Source organism: Chrysoperla carnea, chromosome 4, assembly GCF_905475395.1.
Source record: "Chrysoperla carnea chromosome 4, inChrCarn1.1, whole genome shotgun sequence".
Classification (NCBI taxonomy): Eukaryota; Metazoa; Arthropoda; class Insecta; order Neuroptera; family Chrysopidae; genus Chrysoperla; species Chrysoperla carnea.
The window spans coordinates 70,017,944-70,033,728 of NC_058340.1; the positions used below are offsets into that span (position 1 = coordinate 70,017,944).

Below are 15,785 nucleotides of genomic sequence, written 5' to 3' on the forward strand. Positions count from 1 at the left end.
TATATTGGAATGCTTTATTCATGTTTAAGCACTTGATTTAATTCCTGAAAATCTGTTACAAACCATTTTGCATTTGATTTTACCTTTTCACGGATGACATTTCCACCGTAACCTTCAAAAAAATATAAAAAGTAAATATTTAAAGAAAAATAAATGTTAAAAGTGGAGTAATAAAAGTTCTGTGAAGTAAGAGTAAGAATAAATAAAATGTACTCCTCTTAATAGAGGCTCTCTCAATCGTTGAGAAAGGGACCACATTTGTTCCTGCAATAATTCAATTAAAACGCGATTAAAGGAATCGATTCTTCTTGGTCAATATGCGAGGGTTTTTCAACAAATATGTCTTCGCCATGCTGAGCATGAGTATCTTCTCAGATAGCCAGGTCGCAATTCGGACCCTTGAGACGTCAGGATTGTTAATAAGGCCATAGAATAAATTACCAATAAATGCATCAGCTGGTGGACACGCTTCTAAATCTGTTGCACCATCTCCAATCATTACCAAATTTTTATATCCAAATTTTTCTTTTAAATATTGTATTACTTGAGATTTTCCACCACTTTTCGATGTTGGCTCATTTTCATCAAATCCAGCATATTCTCCTACAAAAAAAAATCATTTCAAGATTGAATAAACATTACCAGAAAAATAAAATACAATTGAGGCAATAAAAAAGCAAAAATTTAACGCAATAGGCAAACATGGTTCAGAAATCGTTGGACCTATAAAAGTCAGATAAACAAGCCAATTTCTTGTGGAGGAAATACCCCTGGTGTAAATATTTTCTGCCAATTGGCTAATTCATAAATTTTACTTAGATTTTAGACTTACTCATTCTTCTAGAATTGTTTTTAAATATGTTTTCTATGTTTAAAATTTAATATTTACCATTATAATAGAATTTTAATCGATTCGCAAATATATTTTCCAAAGGTATATTTAATTGACTAGCAATTGGAACAATTATCGAACGAAATCCACCAGAAATTAAATAAATTGGTATTTGTCGACTTTGTAGAGTTTGAATAAGTTGCCTAAAAAATACATCAAACATTCGTTATTATAAAAAAAATCATTAACTTAAATATCCTAAACTTACTTACTTAACACCAGGTGTTAATTTTGGTGGTTGCATTCGAATAAAATCTCTAATTTGTCCCAAATTTGGTTTGATTATATTTAAACGTAAGCGTAATGATTCCTCAAACGTCATTGAACCGCCCATTGCCTTTTTAGTCCTAAAAAATTGGATTAAAATCGTTTAAACAATAAAAAAAGCTAGATTTTTGTTATCAATTTCTGTCTCAACTATTCGGTTTACAAAAAAATGTTTCAAACATAAAATATTCACGTATTTATAAAGAAGAACTTTCTAATTTAAAACTTTCATATTATTTTTGTCAGTTATGAATCAGAATGAGTTTTTAATTGAACCTGAAAACTTGAGATTGAATTCGCTGCCGGTATAAGATGTGTGCCTTTGAAATTAACATTTTTCGTTTGAAACATTTGCCTCGATCAAATTTATTTATCGAATTTTAAGCATATATCAACTTAAAAAAGAAAACACCCTGTATCTCTCTTTGTTTGCATGCATATTTTTTTAACATCGCACCGCTACTCGTCATTAATAAATCGAACTTAAAATTGCATGTTAAGTTACTTACAAATTAGCAACTTCTTCGCCTTTCATACAAAATTTGGCAAGTTCATCAATACCTTCTTCTTGGATCAAGGTTGAATCCACGTCAAAGCATACAGCATCTGCATTCTTCCAAGTAGTTTGTGTTTCCGTATAATACATGTTATCGATTATAGAATGATTTGAAGTATTCTTGATTTGAAACAAATAAATATAACACTTTAATTAAATCAATCGATTAAATTGTTTTGAAAATTAAATATTTTAGATATGATTTTTATTTTTTAAATACAAAACAAATTCATTTAGAAAAAAATAAATAAAAGGTTACAGAGGTTGTTTTACAAAATTATAAGCCAGTCAAACAATACCTACTTAAAAATTTAATTTAACGAAACGAAAAATATGCTTAACATTTTAAAAGTTTGGGATTTATTCATATTAGGAGCAGTCAGACCTTTAAGTACATAGACTGAGCATCGCCTATTTTTCTGCAGTGAGAGGTGTTCCAAAATTTGAAGAATTTGAGAAAGGAATACGGAAGATAAGGTATGGACAGAAAAAAAATATCCTGGAGAAATAATATATAAGGATCGGATTATCTTGATTTTTAAGAAAGCAGCCAATTGCCTGGATAAATTGAGGAGTATTATGATCCGCCATTTTATGTCTTTATAATATACCTATTTGGTATAAATCTTCCAATATATTTTTTCCCCAATTTTTAACAAATAATCGCCTTTTTTCGATTCTAACATTGTAATCTCTTCAATATTTTCGCATATTTGTTCACTTTGCCTGGACACAAAAAGGCGAACGAAAAAATCTACTAAGTGTTAATTAGCAAATGTTGATTTTATATTTGAAAAACAGCAACGAATTATACCAATTTACAAATCAAGAAAAATTAAGTAAAAGTTTCAAAATGAATAGTAATTTTTGACTGGACTATTGCCTGTGATAAGATAAGTGTTATGTAATATGTGTGTTGTTCATTTGCATATATCAGAAATATTCGTCACGCTAATAAAACTATAATAATTAACTGATTATCTTTAAATCGGTAATAAACAACTACTATTTTTTATATATCATTTATTGAAATGTCTATATAAATTCATGTTTGTAATAAAATGACTATAAATTTTTCAAGTACACATAACCTAACTATATAATTTATATAGGTTAGTTTTCATATCTGAGTTATAAAAATATTTTTATTATCTAATAATTTGGAAACTATAATAGATAAAATAAGTTTTTTAAAGGCTTAAGAAAGGCAATTAAATATATAAAATAATATTGTTTCAAAAGCGCTATATAAAAAATTTGAAAAATACCCAATGCGCAAACTCTTCAAATTGAAAATGTCCTTAATATGAAGACGTAAGCGAACGTTTCAATTCAACTCGTGTCTGAGACTTATAAAACTAGGCCTTATGTGTCGTAAATATTATTTAAGACCTTTTCAGCAACTTTTTAAACCTAAGCCTTAAGACATTATTTCAGAACTATAATTCCTCAAAAATTCAGAATTCGAATAATAATATCACTAACTCTCACAGTAACTATTCATAACTAACATAAGAATACCTTTTCAGGAACTTTTAAGGCCGTTAATCGTAAGATATCCCAAAACTACTCATACGCAATTCCCTCGAAGTCAAATTCAATTCTATTACTAACATAAGAACTATTTCATTATTTTGTCATTTTATTATATATGTATAATATGTACAGAGTCATTCAGAATGTCCATAAAAGTGAATAAATTACTGATAAATACATCACGACTTTTCAATAAAACTATGGAGAATAGAAGTAAGGAGGACAATCTTAAATAGTGGTTAAAGTAAAAATGTCCAGGTGTAAACAGAAAATAACAGTTCTAAAATTGACCAGAATGGCGCTTGTGTAGCAAAAGTTGTTTGATGTGAACTTCTCTATCCTTCTCTAACAACTTAATTAGATATTTATCTTACTCTTATTATATTATGTTTGATGTTAACTTCTCTATTCTTCTTTAACAACTTGTTTAGATCTTTATCTAACTCTTATTACTTTATTTTAAACATTACACTTTTGCTACAGCAGCGCCACCAATTTTCTGCTTTTCGGTGGACACTATAAATGCAGCGATTATTCTCCTTGTCTCTACCCTCCATAAATAAAACATAAATAGCAAGTTCAAGGATGCAAAATTAAAACAAATGTTAATCGCAATAACTATTAATAAGAGGCGGTTCCTTTTGTGGGTCGCCATTTTTTATCGAAATGCATTTAAATACATTATAGTTTCTACAATTTAAAAAATCTAAAACCTTAAACCAAATAACATTTTGGCCTACCTAAAGATGGATACATAGTGAGGCACAATGTAAGAGCAATGTCCCTGGCCATCTTGTAAAGCATTAGAGATAGAACAAAAGTTTAAATGTTCCTTATAAAAAAATAAACAACTTTTGTTTGAAACCTTTTTTCGTAAAGATCACCGTTTACCCGTGAGGGTGCAAATTATAACAAAATTATGGTGTCTATTTTCTCCAAAACTGTAAAAGATAGGGAGGGAGTTGAAAATTTGTAGGTAGCTTCAACTAGTGGTTTTGTGAAACATTCTCGAAAACGGAAAAAAAAAATCAAGAAAATACCAAAAGCAAAAGCGACCGAATGGCCTCCATAATTGTGTTGGTTGCGAGTGCCGTTGCTTATTTAAACTTTTCTAATTTATTAAAAATAATGCAAGCACTGGTATTCAACACTTTCCATACAGGGTGTTTTAACAACCAACTCAGTCAATTGTTTGTTTTCACTTATTTTATTAATGAATCGGGCTTTTTTATTAGGGTAAATCGCAGTGGGAGACCAAATAAGACTAAATAGTATTATTAATTACTTAAAATATGCTGTCTAAAGTTAATATTTCTCGCTCAAATCAAATCAAGAAATGCGTTTGTGTGGCCATTTGAGTCTTAAAAATTTTCTTTTTATTTTTGATACAAAGCGTTAAAACTAAGACAACTTAAAATAATTAAAATTTAAAAGAATCAATACTAACTTGAATTAATAAACTATGTCCAGATAGTCCATTGAATATAATTTGATATATTCTATTAATTATTCTAAAGAACAGATCCATCCAGTTTTGAAAATGATCTGACTCTTTTTTAAAACGAAGATTATACAAAATCGTTTTAATACTCATTGATTGATTACCTTCGACATTATGTTAATTTTTTTTCTTCAACATTTCGATATATTAAGTTATATTTTCAAATCGTTTTTGTTTACACACAAAATTTCTAAAATTTATTTTTGTAACCTAATTTTCGGAATACATATCGAATTTCTTTGTTGTAAGTACTTAAAATATATTTTATATACTTATTTAAAATAAATTATAGCTTAATTAAATAGTTAAGTTAATTATTTTATCTGTCACACTGACAATGCAAATTGAATTTCAAGGTAATCAACTACAAAATTTTTTTTAGGTAAAATTTGTATCAATTTATTATTTTATTATTACTCGTAATAATTTTTTAACGCATGTCTACTAGATTTAAATTTTATTATTAATGGCCGCATTCATAAAATAAAAACTGTTACATATGCGATAAAATAGTGGCCATTTTGAAACTTCAGCTAATGACAACAGGCTTATATGTAATGAAATATAAATGCCGAGCTAATGATCGGATGACTTGTCGTAAAATTTATTTTTATTTTTTGGCCTTCTCGCTTGTCTAAATACTGATTTTACTAGCTAATGCTGATAGATAATCGCACTAAATTTTTTCGCACAGGAAAGCCTTTAGTAAACATTAAGACTTGGCAGATCAAGTCCGGTCTTTTTGTTTATTTTTAATAAAGCAAGCAACCTATAAGAGACACTTTAATGACCATTTAAGAGGGTATAAACAGTTATTTTGACATCGTGAGCACAAAATTATTTGCTGTCGGTACAGTAGATTAAATTTCAATTTAGCGCCCCTAACGTTTGCTCGATCAATTACTTCAATTGGGATCTGACATATGGGCGGGGCTAAAAAAACATGGCTGACATAAAGTGACAAATTTTAAAAATAACATAGCAATACATACTCTTTGTACTATTTTTCAAGAAGAGAATGATTAATATTAATGAAATTTGTTGTTGAGGACAAACAAAACCGAGTAATCGTAATATTACTGAAGGTGAAAGACTTTTGAAAGCAGGTCATGTGCTTAAATGTGGAAAAAATCAAGTCGAAAGTGAGGAGGATGTGCTCAGTTTAACTTCATACTGTTTACAAACAACTAATTTAAAAGAAAAGTCTCATCAAATCGATATAGATAAATAAATATCTCTTCAAGTATTCTTGATGCCAAAACAGTAATTTTTTTAGCTCAATAATACATTATAAACATCATTCTGTAAAATATGAGGATGTCTTCATCTTAAATGCGACACATTGAATAAAAAACATGACTTTGCCAATCTTATTAATATAATGAATTTTTTCGCGAGGCAGCTCTAATTTTAGTTCTGCGCGGAACGATTAGAAAAATAACAAATATACAGAAAATAAAAATTTAATATTTATTTAGGAAAGGTAAATTTACATATTTCTTTTTAATAACTTTTATTACTGGTTTTTCGCTATGTGTTTTCTTATGATTAACCAAATGATTAGCTCTGCGAAACTGTTTGAAACAAACATCACATCCATAAACTTGGGGTTCTCGTGTATGCATTCTTTTTTTATGCTCAACCAAATTAAATTTATACCCAAATTTCTTATTACAAACATCACAGGTATGACGTTTTTCTCCATTATGAATAACTCGTTCATGTTCCAATACACTGGATTTCTGGCCAAATTTCTTATCACAAACAGTACACGCGAAATTCTTTTCTCCATTATGAACAATTCTTTCATGTTCAACCAAACTGGATTTATAGCCAAAATTTTTCGCACAAAGACTACATGTAAAACGTTTCTCTTTCGTATGCGTTACTTGATGTCGATATAAGTTCATACGTTGCGTGAATGATTTCGCACATATTTCACATGTAAATGGTTTTTCACCCGAATGAATTCGTCGATGTTCGACTAGATTACATCGATTTATAAATGTTTTACCACAAACATCGCAAGTAAACGGTCGTTCTCCAGTATGGATACGTTGATGCCTTTGTAAGTCGAGATTTTTCGCGAATGCTTTACCACAAAGTGCACATAAATGCGGCTTTCTACCAGTATGGGTTCCGTGATGGGCGGTTAAAGCTCTGTTACTGGTAAATGATTTATCACAAAGTTTACATGCGAACGGCTTTTCTCCCGTGTGCATTCGTTTATGTTCGGTAAACAGACTTTTCCGACTAAATTTCTTATCACACATATCGCATGCAAATGGTTTATCGCCGGTCGAATGAATTTTTTTATGTTCTGCTAAATCCTTATGGAATGTAAAAACTTGATCGCAAACATCACAGGCAAAATTGAATCTATTATGTAGTTTTTGATGTCTGCGTAGATTTTTCGTATTTGTAAAGGTCATATCGCATTCGTTACACGGATAACCGGCTTCTCCACTATGATCTAGTTCGTGTATTACTAAATCCCGTTTATGCTTAAAAACTTTATCGCACTCATCACAAGGAAATGTTTTTCCCTTGTTATGGATAAGTCGTTTATGTCGACGTAAATTTCGATTTTTTAGAAAACCTTTTCCACATACATCACATGAAAATGGTTTTTCTTCCTCTTTAATTTCTGTTTCAGGTAGATCATCTTTCACTAAACCTTCGTCGGTAGTTTCTTCAGTCTTAATAGTTTCATCTTTAACGACTAAATCGATTTCTAATTTTTGTTCAGTTTTTATGGGTTCCGTTAATGGACTTGGTGGATCTGCATCGTCCATACCCCCTCCACAACTATTACTATCGTCAACATCATATGAAAATGAATTTTCTTGTTGTTCAACTTTAATATTTTCATTCTTGATCAAGGATTCTGGATCAATTTGATTATCATTTCGTATACTTTCGACATTTTCACTTCGTACACTTTCGACAGAATGAATAGTGGTCGTGATTGAGGGACGGGAATTTTCAGGCGGTGAAATTATTTCAGGTATGGCTGGATGCGACGTATCGGTTCGTTCTGTACTAGTGCTAACACCACTAAAATATGAAAATGGGTTTATTCCAGTCGCAATTTGTCTATTTTCAACTAAATGATGATTTTGGGGAAAGGTTTTATCATAATTGTATGGGAAATTTTGAATTAGTTGATTTCCAAGTAAATTGGCTAAGGTTGAATGTTCTCTCTGGTTGGACACTGTTTTATCACGAACACCTGAAACAGGAATAATTCATTTATTATAACCTTCAATCTTGATTACTGGGACTTTGCACAAGGTATGCGACAGGCCAAACTGTGTATAAGCACAGTTATGCAAGTTACTCCTGAACGAGGATATTCTGAAAAAGGCCAATCTTAGATGGAGGGGAGAACGTACTTGTGGTACTACAAGACAGATATGATCTGAGTACAATCGTAGGCGTTCCGAAGTTCTCATATCACTTCCAAGGGCCTCTGTTCGCAAACTTGTTGCGGCTATCACAGGACACTGGCTGGGCGGCAAGCATGCTGAACGCTTAGGACTGGCAGTGTATCACGACTACTGCAGGAGCTGTCACAGTGATGACGAGGAGGAGACAATGTCTCATTTTCTCTGTCACTGCCCAGTTCTTGTCATGAGGAGATGGACTTACTTGAGCCAGCCTCTCTTTGACGACCTCTCCGACCTAAAGTCAGTCGACGTCAAAGCCCTCCTGCTGTTCTTAAACAGCTCCAAATGGTTCATGGAGTAGTGGCCGGGGATGGGCTAACCCATTTACGGTATCACAACGGACCCTATGGTCTAAGTGTGTACCACCCCAGGACAGCCACTCTAACCTAACCTAAGCACAGCTAGACCTTTCGACTGTGCTCGCCTGAAACTTTAATAAATTTTCTTCTCTAATAAATTACAAAAAAAAAAAAAGATTACTTACCCGGAACAGGTTGTTCGCCAGTATGCAATTTTTGATGTTTCGCTAAAATATATTGAGTTGTAAACGATTTCTCACATATGTTACAATAATAAGGTCTTTCACCCGTATGAACAATCCGTTGATGTTTCGCTAAACTAGCTTTTTGCGTATACGATTTTCCACAAACATCACAAGTAAACGGTTTCTCTCCGGTATGTTTTCGTTTATGTTTAACTAAATCACTGTTGGTCGTAAATGCTTTTGTACACACATCACACGCATACGGTTTTTCTCCAGTATGAATTCGTTTATGTTCAACTAAATTGTTTTTATATCGAAATGCTTTACCACAAAAATCACATAGAAAACTCTTTTCACCCGTATGAATACGTTTATGAGAAACTAAATGAACAAATTGTGTAAAAGTTCTATCACAAACATCACATGAAAATGGTTTTGGTTTTACAGGTTTTTCTTCTGATATTTCTTTTTTAATCGTAAATTCTGTATCATTTTTAATGTTTTCATCTTTGAATAATAAATTACTTATACCATGAAATGTATAACTTGACATTTTAATATTTTATGTTTAATTCACACAGATTTATTAATTAATCACGCTATTAAATTAATAATTTAATAATTTTTTTATTATGACTTTTCGTAAAAATTACAGCTACGTTCGAATATATAGGTCATAGACCTGTAAACACGGACGTATATATAGATGGACAAGTAATATAAGTAGGCGTTTTATACAAAAATGCAAACTGTATGTAAGTCGCCACGATGTACCTTTCAAGGTCAAATTTAGATATGTTTGGATTTTATTAGGTGGTAACATAAGAATTTTAAGTTGGTATTATGAATTTATTATTATCTGATTGGTTCATAGTTTGTACTGGTTTGTACAGTTTATCTAATACCTTGTTTGTTTACGGATATCCTAACCAAATAGCTGTTGACGCTTTTAATATTTTTTTAAATATACGTCAAATAATTAGTTTTTTAATTTTGTGTTTCGCCCAAATTCATTATTTTTCCATTTAAATTAATAAAAATGTTCCAATTTTATAATTAATAAAAAGTTAGATCAATTAAATTTGTTTCTTAGTATCATTTTTTTTGTTTCCTTTATTTCACTTTTTAGTGTATAGTACATACAATTTCAAATGTAAATAATTTATATTTAAAACTTCCCACATTAAAATCATACAATATGATTGGATTTCAAGACAGCCAATGAAATTTAGTCACAACATGTCAGCTTACATACGGTATGCATTTTTTATAATGGTATTACTTGTCCATCTATATATACGTCCGTGCCTGTAAATTACTTCTGTCTACATTTGACATTGCAAACTACAAAGCTGCCAACTGTTAGAAATAAAACCTTGTAAAGTTCGGAAATAAATAAGACTAGCTGTACCCTGCCACGCTTCGCTGTGGTACATTATGATTGCATGGAAATCTTTGAAAATACACTACTGGAATTGTCAACAGATTGAGAACCACGTCTCAAAGTAGATTGATCTACTAGATTAAAATGCAACTTTTTGGTGGTAAACTTTATAAAAAATACAAAAGATTTAGACATGAAATGAAATGTTGTAGTTCCATATTTATGTCTAGATGTGTTATTAATCATTATTTTTAGAAAAAATTATACAAATAAGAAAAAACAACAATATTTTTTATTTATTACATGTATGTTTATATCTATATATATGCAGAGACAGTGGCACCATCTGTGAGCTACATCTAATACTAATATATATTTGGCTACATTTAATATTAATATTAATTGAGTGGACATCTGTAGATTCTTTCAAGTATTAAAACAGTCATAATGAAAAATACAAGAAACGTGATAACAAAATATAAACAATTAATTTTTGTAGTTCTACAGTAGAATAACTAAAAAAATTAAGTGATATTAATACAAGTAATGAAAAAATTTTAATTATAGTTATTATAATTTTAAAGTTATTTATGAATTAATTGTTATTTTAGCAATAAAATGCCACGACGCGACGTCGTACGTTGACTGGTCGTAAAGAACGTGATCGTAATCTATCATTAATGGGTGATCATCCTTTTGAGATTGCTCAAAAGAATTTGAATTTTGAAGTATGTAATGTATGTCATCGTCGTTGGTTTGATTTAAAAATTAATAAAGATGGGTTTTGTTGTATTTGTCATAAATTTAAAATAAAAAATGAATTGAATATTTTCACAGCGCATAATAACATGGATCTATTTTATATGATACCATTCGCGAGCCATTACAAAGTTATACGTTTAGCTAGTTCAATAAAATAGACAGATATATGCTTTTTGGTCTATATTTAAAATACGTCTGTGAGACAAAGACTCCTTCTGTTAAAGATGTAAATAAAAAATAAACCTTAAGATTACAAAAATTTATTATTTACATCTGGAGTTTAAATAAAAAAAACACTTTTAATTTGTTTTTTAAGTTTTTGTTTGATATCCATTTTAAATTTTGTTTTTTCAAAGATAATTATGGCTCAGAAAAGTATTACGTAGGTTTTTAAAAAATAATCATGCATATTTCTTGAAATATTTTGGAGGGAAAATTATAAAAATTTATGTTTTTCCATTCTAGATCGTTTTTTACAAGTCTTTCGTCGAAAAAATCTACTGAAAATAGTAATAACGAAAATGGGTATGAAAATAAAAATTAATAATTATGCTTAAAATAATAAATTTATCTAAATTTAACAATATATCGGGTATTGTAAGATTAGTATGTAGTCGTAATCGTTTGTTTAATAATAATTTTCATAATAAATTAAATAATATTAATAAATTAAATAATAATAATTTTAAGTATTTTCATTTGCATTCATCATTTTTAAGTGTGAAAAAGACCGAAGAAAATGTATCAAAGAAACGGAAGAAAAAAAGTGAATCAGATGAAGATAATTCGAATAAAAAGTAAGTATTCGAAATTTCCAATTTATTTAGAGGTATTAAATATTAAAGTGATATTAATTTTTAGAAGTGTAAAACCGAGTAAAAAACAGCAAAGATTATCCGAAGATAATAAAAAATCACCTCTGAAGCAGCAAAAACTATTCGAAGATAACAAAAAATCGCCTGAAAAACAACATAAAATATCCGAAGATAGTAAAAATTCGCCTGAAAAGCGTACTAAAAATGAAGATGTTACAGGTTAGCTTTATATATCTTACTAACAAATTTTTAACGTTCTGAATCTAAGGCCGAGCATACACGATACGGTATATCTGTGTAGGCTAGAGCACATACACGCTAGGGTAAAACGGAAAATTTCTACTCAATCGAGAAAAAACGAAAAAGGACGAAAAATACAGCGTGCTTTCTGCCTAAATCTCAATAAGGGGCGGGAAAAGGGGTGAAAGTTTCTTATCCTATTAAAAAATTATTTCACCATTTGAAAGCTGAGAGTTACAACCTCGCCAACTGGTGATCATAATTCGTACTAATTAAAACAGGGAGTAGGCCCGTTTCAGTAGTTCAAATTTAGTCCACCAGATTACTTACCAATTATCAATAGAATGTTACATTGTCAGCAAATAACATGGGTTTTAATTTATGTTCTAAAAAATTAGAGTTTCGTACCAAAAACCCATGAAATTGTTAACAAAAGGGGAGAAAAGTGAAAGCTATATTGCGATAGTCTTTGTTTTTAAGGTTGAAATTGCCCAGCGAACACGACATTCATTGACTGTTAGCCAGTACGAAGTTCTCGGGTCAGCTAGTCATTTAATAACAAAATAAGTTTTATAAATAATCTTGTTGATAAAATGTTTTGTTTATAAATAGAAGATATTAAACCATCGAAGATAAAAAGAAGAAATCGGTTAATTTCATCTAGTTCGGAGAGTGAAAATGATGCCCAAAATAATTCCAAAGAAAATGCAAACACCAGTGATAATGAAATTGATGAAAGACTACTCAAAACACCCGAAAAGAAAACTAATGGTACGGTTAAAATAGAGGAAAATGATTCACCGAAACAAGAAAAGAAAGCTAATGGTGTTGTAAAAACCGAAGAAGAAAATAGTGATTCACCGAAAAAAACACCAGAGAAAAAATTTAATAGCTTCTTTGGTAATTTATTAAAAGTGAAATTTGCTATAGAACGTTTTCAGAATTTACTTCGTTTTCAGCACCAAAAAAATCAAAGTCTCCAAAAGTTGAAGCCAATAAAAGTGATGAAACAAAACCAACAGATAATTCTAAAACTGGAGTTAAGAACTTATCACTGAATCCAGTTTCGAAAAATGAAATCGAGTATAATCCAACATTAGTTAAATATCATCCAATCGAAAGTGCTATTTGGAAACGTGGCGAAAGGTACCTTTTAATAAATTTATCAATTTTTCCAGAATTCTCTAGCATTTACTTTTTTTAGAGTCCCATACATTGCATTAGCTCGAACCTGGGAAGAAATTGAAAATATATCAGCCCGTTTAAAAATGATTCAATATTTAAGTAATTATTTTCGATCAGTTCTCGTATTAACTCCAGATGATTTATTACCATCAGTATATTTATGTCTAAATAAATTAGCTCCTGCCTACGAAGGTAAATTATTTGAATAAAAAGTTGCTGAAAAATGGCTTTATAAAATCAATGATTGTTTTAAATAGGTTTGGAATTAGGAATTGCTGAAACGACATTAATGAAAGCAATTGCACAAACAACTGGCAGAACTGTTGCACAAATTAAATCCGATGCTCAATCAACTGGTGATCTTGGAATTGTTGCCGAACAATCACGAAGTAATCAACGAATGATGTTTCAACCAGCTAAACTTACCGTTAAAGTTGTTTTTGATAAACTAAAAGATATTGCACAAATGACTGGCCATGCTGTAAGTAGTTTCACATTTTTTCCCAACTCAGGTTACACCGGCGTTTAATTTTTAGCCATAAATTTAAGTTATTTGGAGGATCAACAGCGCCTTCGAAAATTCTATGTATATTGAGTTATTGTCAAGCAAGTGCTTTTTGGAAGTTTAAACATCCAGCTTGCATTCTCCTTTTTTTATCGAAACATCGTGTCTTCTTGCACCTTTACATTCGCTTAAAATTGACCTAGATAAAGTGTCTTTTGGAGGGTGTCCACTTTTCAAATATAAACAAATGGAAACGAGAGGATTTGTAAGAGTTCATAATTCTTTTTCTGTTTCAAGTCTATGGGAAAGAAAGTCGATAAAATTCAATCGATGTTTGTTGCATGTCGACATTCTGAAGCCAGATTTTTGATACGTTCGTTAGGTGGAAAATTACGTATTGGTCTTGCCGAACAATCATTGTTACAAGCGTTAGCTTTAGCATTTTCAACAACACCACCCTGCCAAGATTATCCACCAGAAGAGATTAATGTAGCAAAGAAAATGTCTGAGGATGCATTTAAGCAACATTACGATAAGATTGCTTCCATTCTTAAAACGACTTATTGGTAAGTAGAGGTTAAGGAGGTTAAGACGTAGCAAAAAATATCAATTTGAATAATTTTTCCAGTGAATGTCCAAATTATGATATGATTATACCAGTGATTCTCAAACATGGCGTACTTGATTTACCAAATCATTGTAAATTAACTCCAGGTGTACCGCTCAAACCTATGTTAGCCAATCCTACAAAAGGTGTTCAAGAAGTTTTGACCCGTTTTGATAATATTAAATTTACATGCGAATGGAAATACGATGGCGAAAGAGCTCAAGTAAGTTACAAATTTAATATTGCGTTCTCCAATCACGAGAAAATAACCGTCCTTGTCAGATGCAGAATTAAAGTAGACGATGATTAATTTTTAACACACAATATTCGAAAATTTTAAAATCTTTTTTTTAGATCCATATTTCAGAAGATGGTAAAGTATCGATATTCAGTCGAAATCAAGAGAACAACACCACAAAATATCCAGATATTATCTCTCGAATACCATTATGTAAAAAAGATACCGTAAAATCATGTATCCTTGATTGTGAGGCGGTTGCTTGGGATGATGAGAAAAAACAAATTTTACCCTTCCAAGTGTTAAGTACACGTAAACGTAAAGATGCAAACGAAGCTGATATTAAAGTAAAAGTTTGCGTGTTTATGTTCGATTTGTTGTACTTAAATGGCGCACCATTAGTACGTGAACCATTTTTAGAGCGTAGAAATTTATTACGTGAACATTTTATGGAGAAAGAAGGCGATTGGCATTTTGCTACGTCAATGGATACAACGACCATGGAAGAAGTACAAGATTTCTTAGAGGAGAGTGTTAAAGGCAATTGTGAAGGGCTTATGGTGAAAACTTTAACAACGGATGCTACGTATGAAATAGCAAAACGTTCACGAAATTGGTTAAAATTGAAGAAGGATTATTTAGAAGGTGTTGGAGATACAATCGATGTAGTAGTGATTGGTGGTTATTTGGGTAAAGGAAAACGTACTGGAACTTATGGTGGTTTCTTGATGGCATGTTACGATCGAGATAACGAAGAATTTCAAAGTATATGCAAGGTAGGTAAATTTTCTTTGAGGTTACAGATCGTGTCTGTCAGGAGATCTGTAAAATTTCCCAATTCTTTCAAAGATTTTTTAATGGCGTAAAACTTCATTCCGAATTTCAGCTGGGTACAGGTTTCAGTGATGAAGATTTACAAAAACACACCGAATTCCTTAAAGAACATATTATACCAAAACCAAAATCGTACTATCGATACGACACATCACATGAACCAGATCATTGGTTTGATGCCGTCCAAGTATGGGAAATAAAATGTGCTGATTTATCGTTATCGCCTGTACACAGAGCAGCACTGGGAATTGTAAGCAAAAATAATTTTTAATTTTTGTGAGAAAAAGTTTATAATGATAATTTTTATTTTTTGAATCTAGGTTGATCCAGAAAAAGGTATTTCTTTACGATTCCCACGATTTATGCATATTCGTGATGATAAATCACCAGAAGATGCAACTAGTTCACGACAAATTGCAGATATGTACTCAAATCAAGATCAAATTAAAAATCAACAGGGCAATCAAATTACAAATATTGAGGACGAATTTTATTAAATTTTCGAAAATTATTGTTTTTTAAGTCGTTAA

General features: G+C 30.7%; 3 protein-coding genes across 4 annotated transcripts; 1 reads left to right on the forward strand and 2 right to left on the reverse strand.

Moving 5' to 3' along the window:
- Positions 1-4,874, reverse strand: LOC123299337 (phosphoserine phosphatase). Of its 2 annotated transcripts, none has more exons than XM_044881711.1 (6): positions 4,699-4,874; positions 1,669-1,835; positions 1,105-1,239; positions 890-1,035; positions 442-603; positions 1-112 (listed from the first exon to the last, which is right to left on the reverse strand). In XM_044881711.1, the coding sequence occupies exons 1-6, from the start codon at positions 4,843-4,845 to the stop codon at positions 15-17; spliced, it is 855 nt and encodes a 284-aa protein (XP_044737646.1). In that variant the 5' UTR covers positions 4,846-4,874; the 3' UTR covers positions 1-14. The 2 variants fall into 2 exon arrangements, with proteins under 2 accessions (XP_044737646.1, XP_044737647.1); XM_044881712.1 differs by lacking the exon at positions 4,699-4,874 and adding an exon at positions 3,626-3,651.
- Positions 4,875-5,386: 512 nt separating this feature from the next.
- LOC123298901 (zinc finger protein 665-like) lies at positions 5,387-9,238 on the reverse strand. The gene is made up of 4 exons (XM_044880999.1): positions 9,211-9,238; positions 8,686-9,150; positions 6,273-7,984; positions 5,387-5,428 (listed from the first exon to the last, which is right to left on the reverse strand). Exons 1-4 carry the CDS (start codon positions 9,236-9,238, stop codon positions 5,387-5,389), a joined length of 2,247 nt encoding a protein of 748 aa, XP_044736934.1.
- Positions 9,239-11,104: 1,866 nt separating this feature from the next.
- On the forward strand, positions 11,105-15,753 carry LOC123299294 (DNA ligase 1). The gene is made up of 13 exons (XM_044881649.1): positions 11,105-11,213; positions 11,297-11,356; positions 11,551-11,628; positions 11,693-11,865; positions 12,499-12,786; positions 12,846-13,032; positions 13,091-13,263; positions 13,329-13,552; positions 13,874-14,142; positions 14,205-14,406; positions 14,538-15,197; positions 15,308-15,505; positions 15,576-15,753. Exons 1-13 carry the CDS (start codon positions 11,194-11,196, stop codon positions 15,750-15,752), a joined length of 2,709 nt encoding a protein of 902 aa, XP_044737584.1. The 5' UTR covers positions 11,105-11,193; the 3' UTR covers position 15,753.
- The last annotated feature ends 32 nt before the right edge of the window (positions 15,754-15,785 follow it).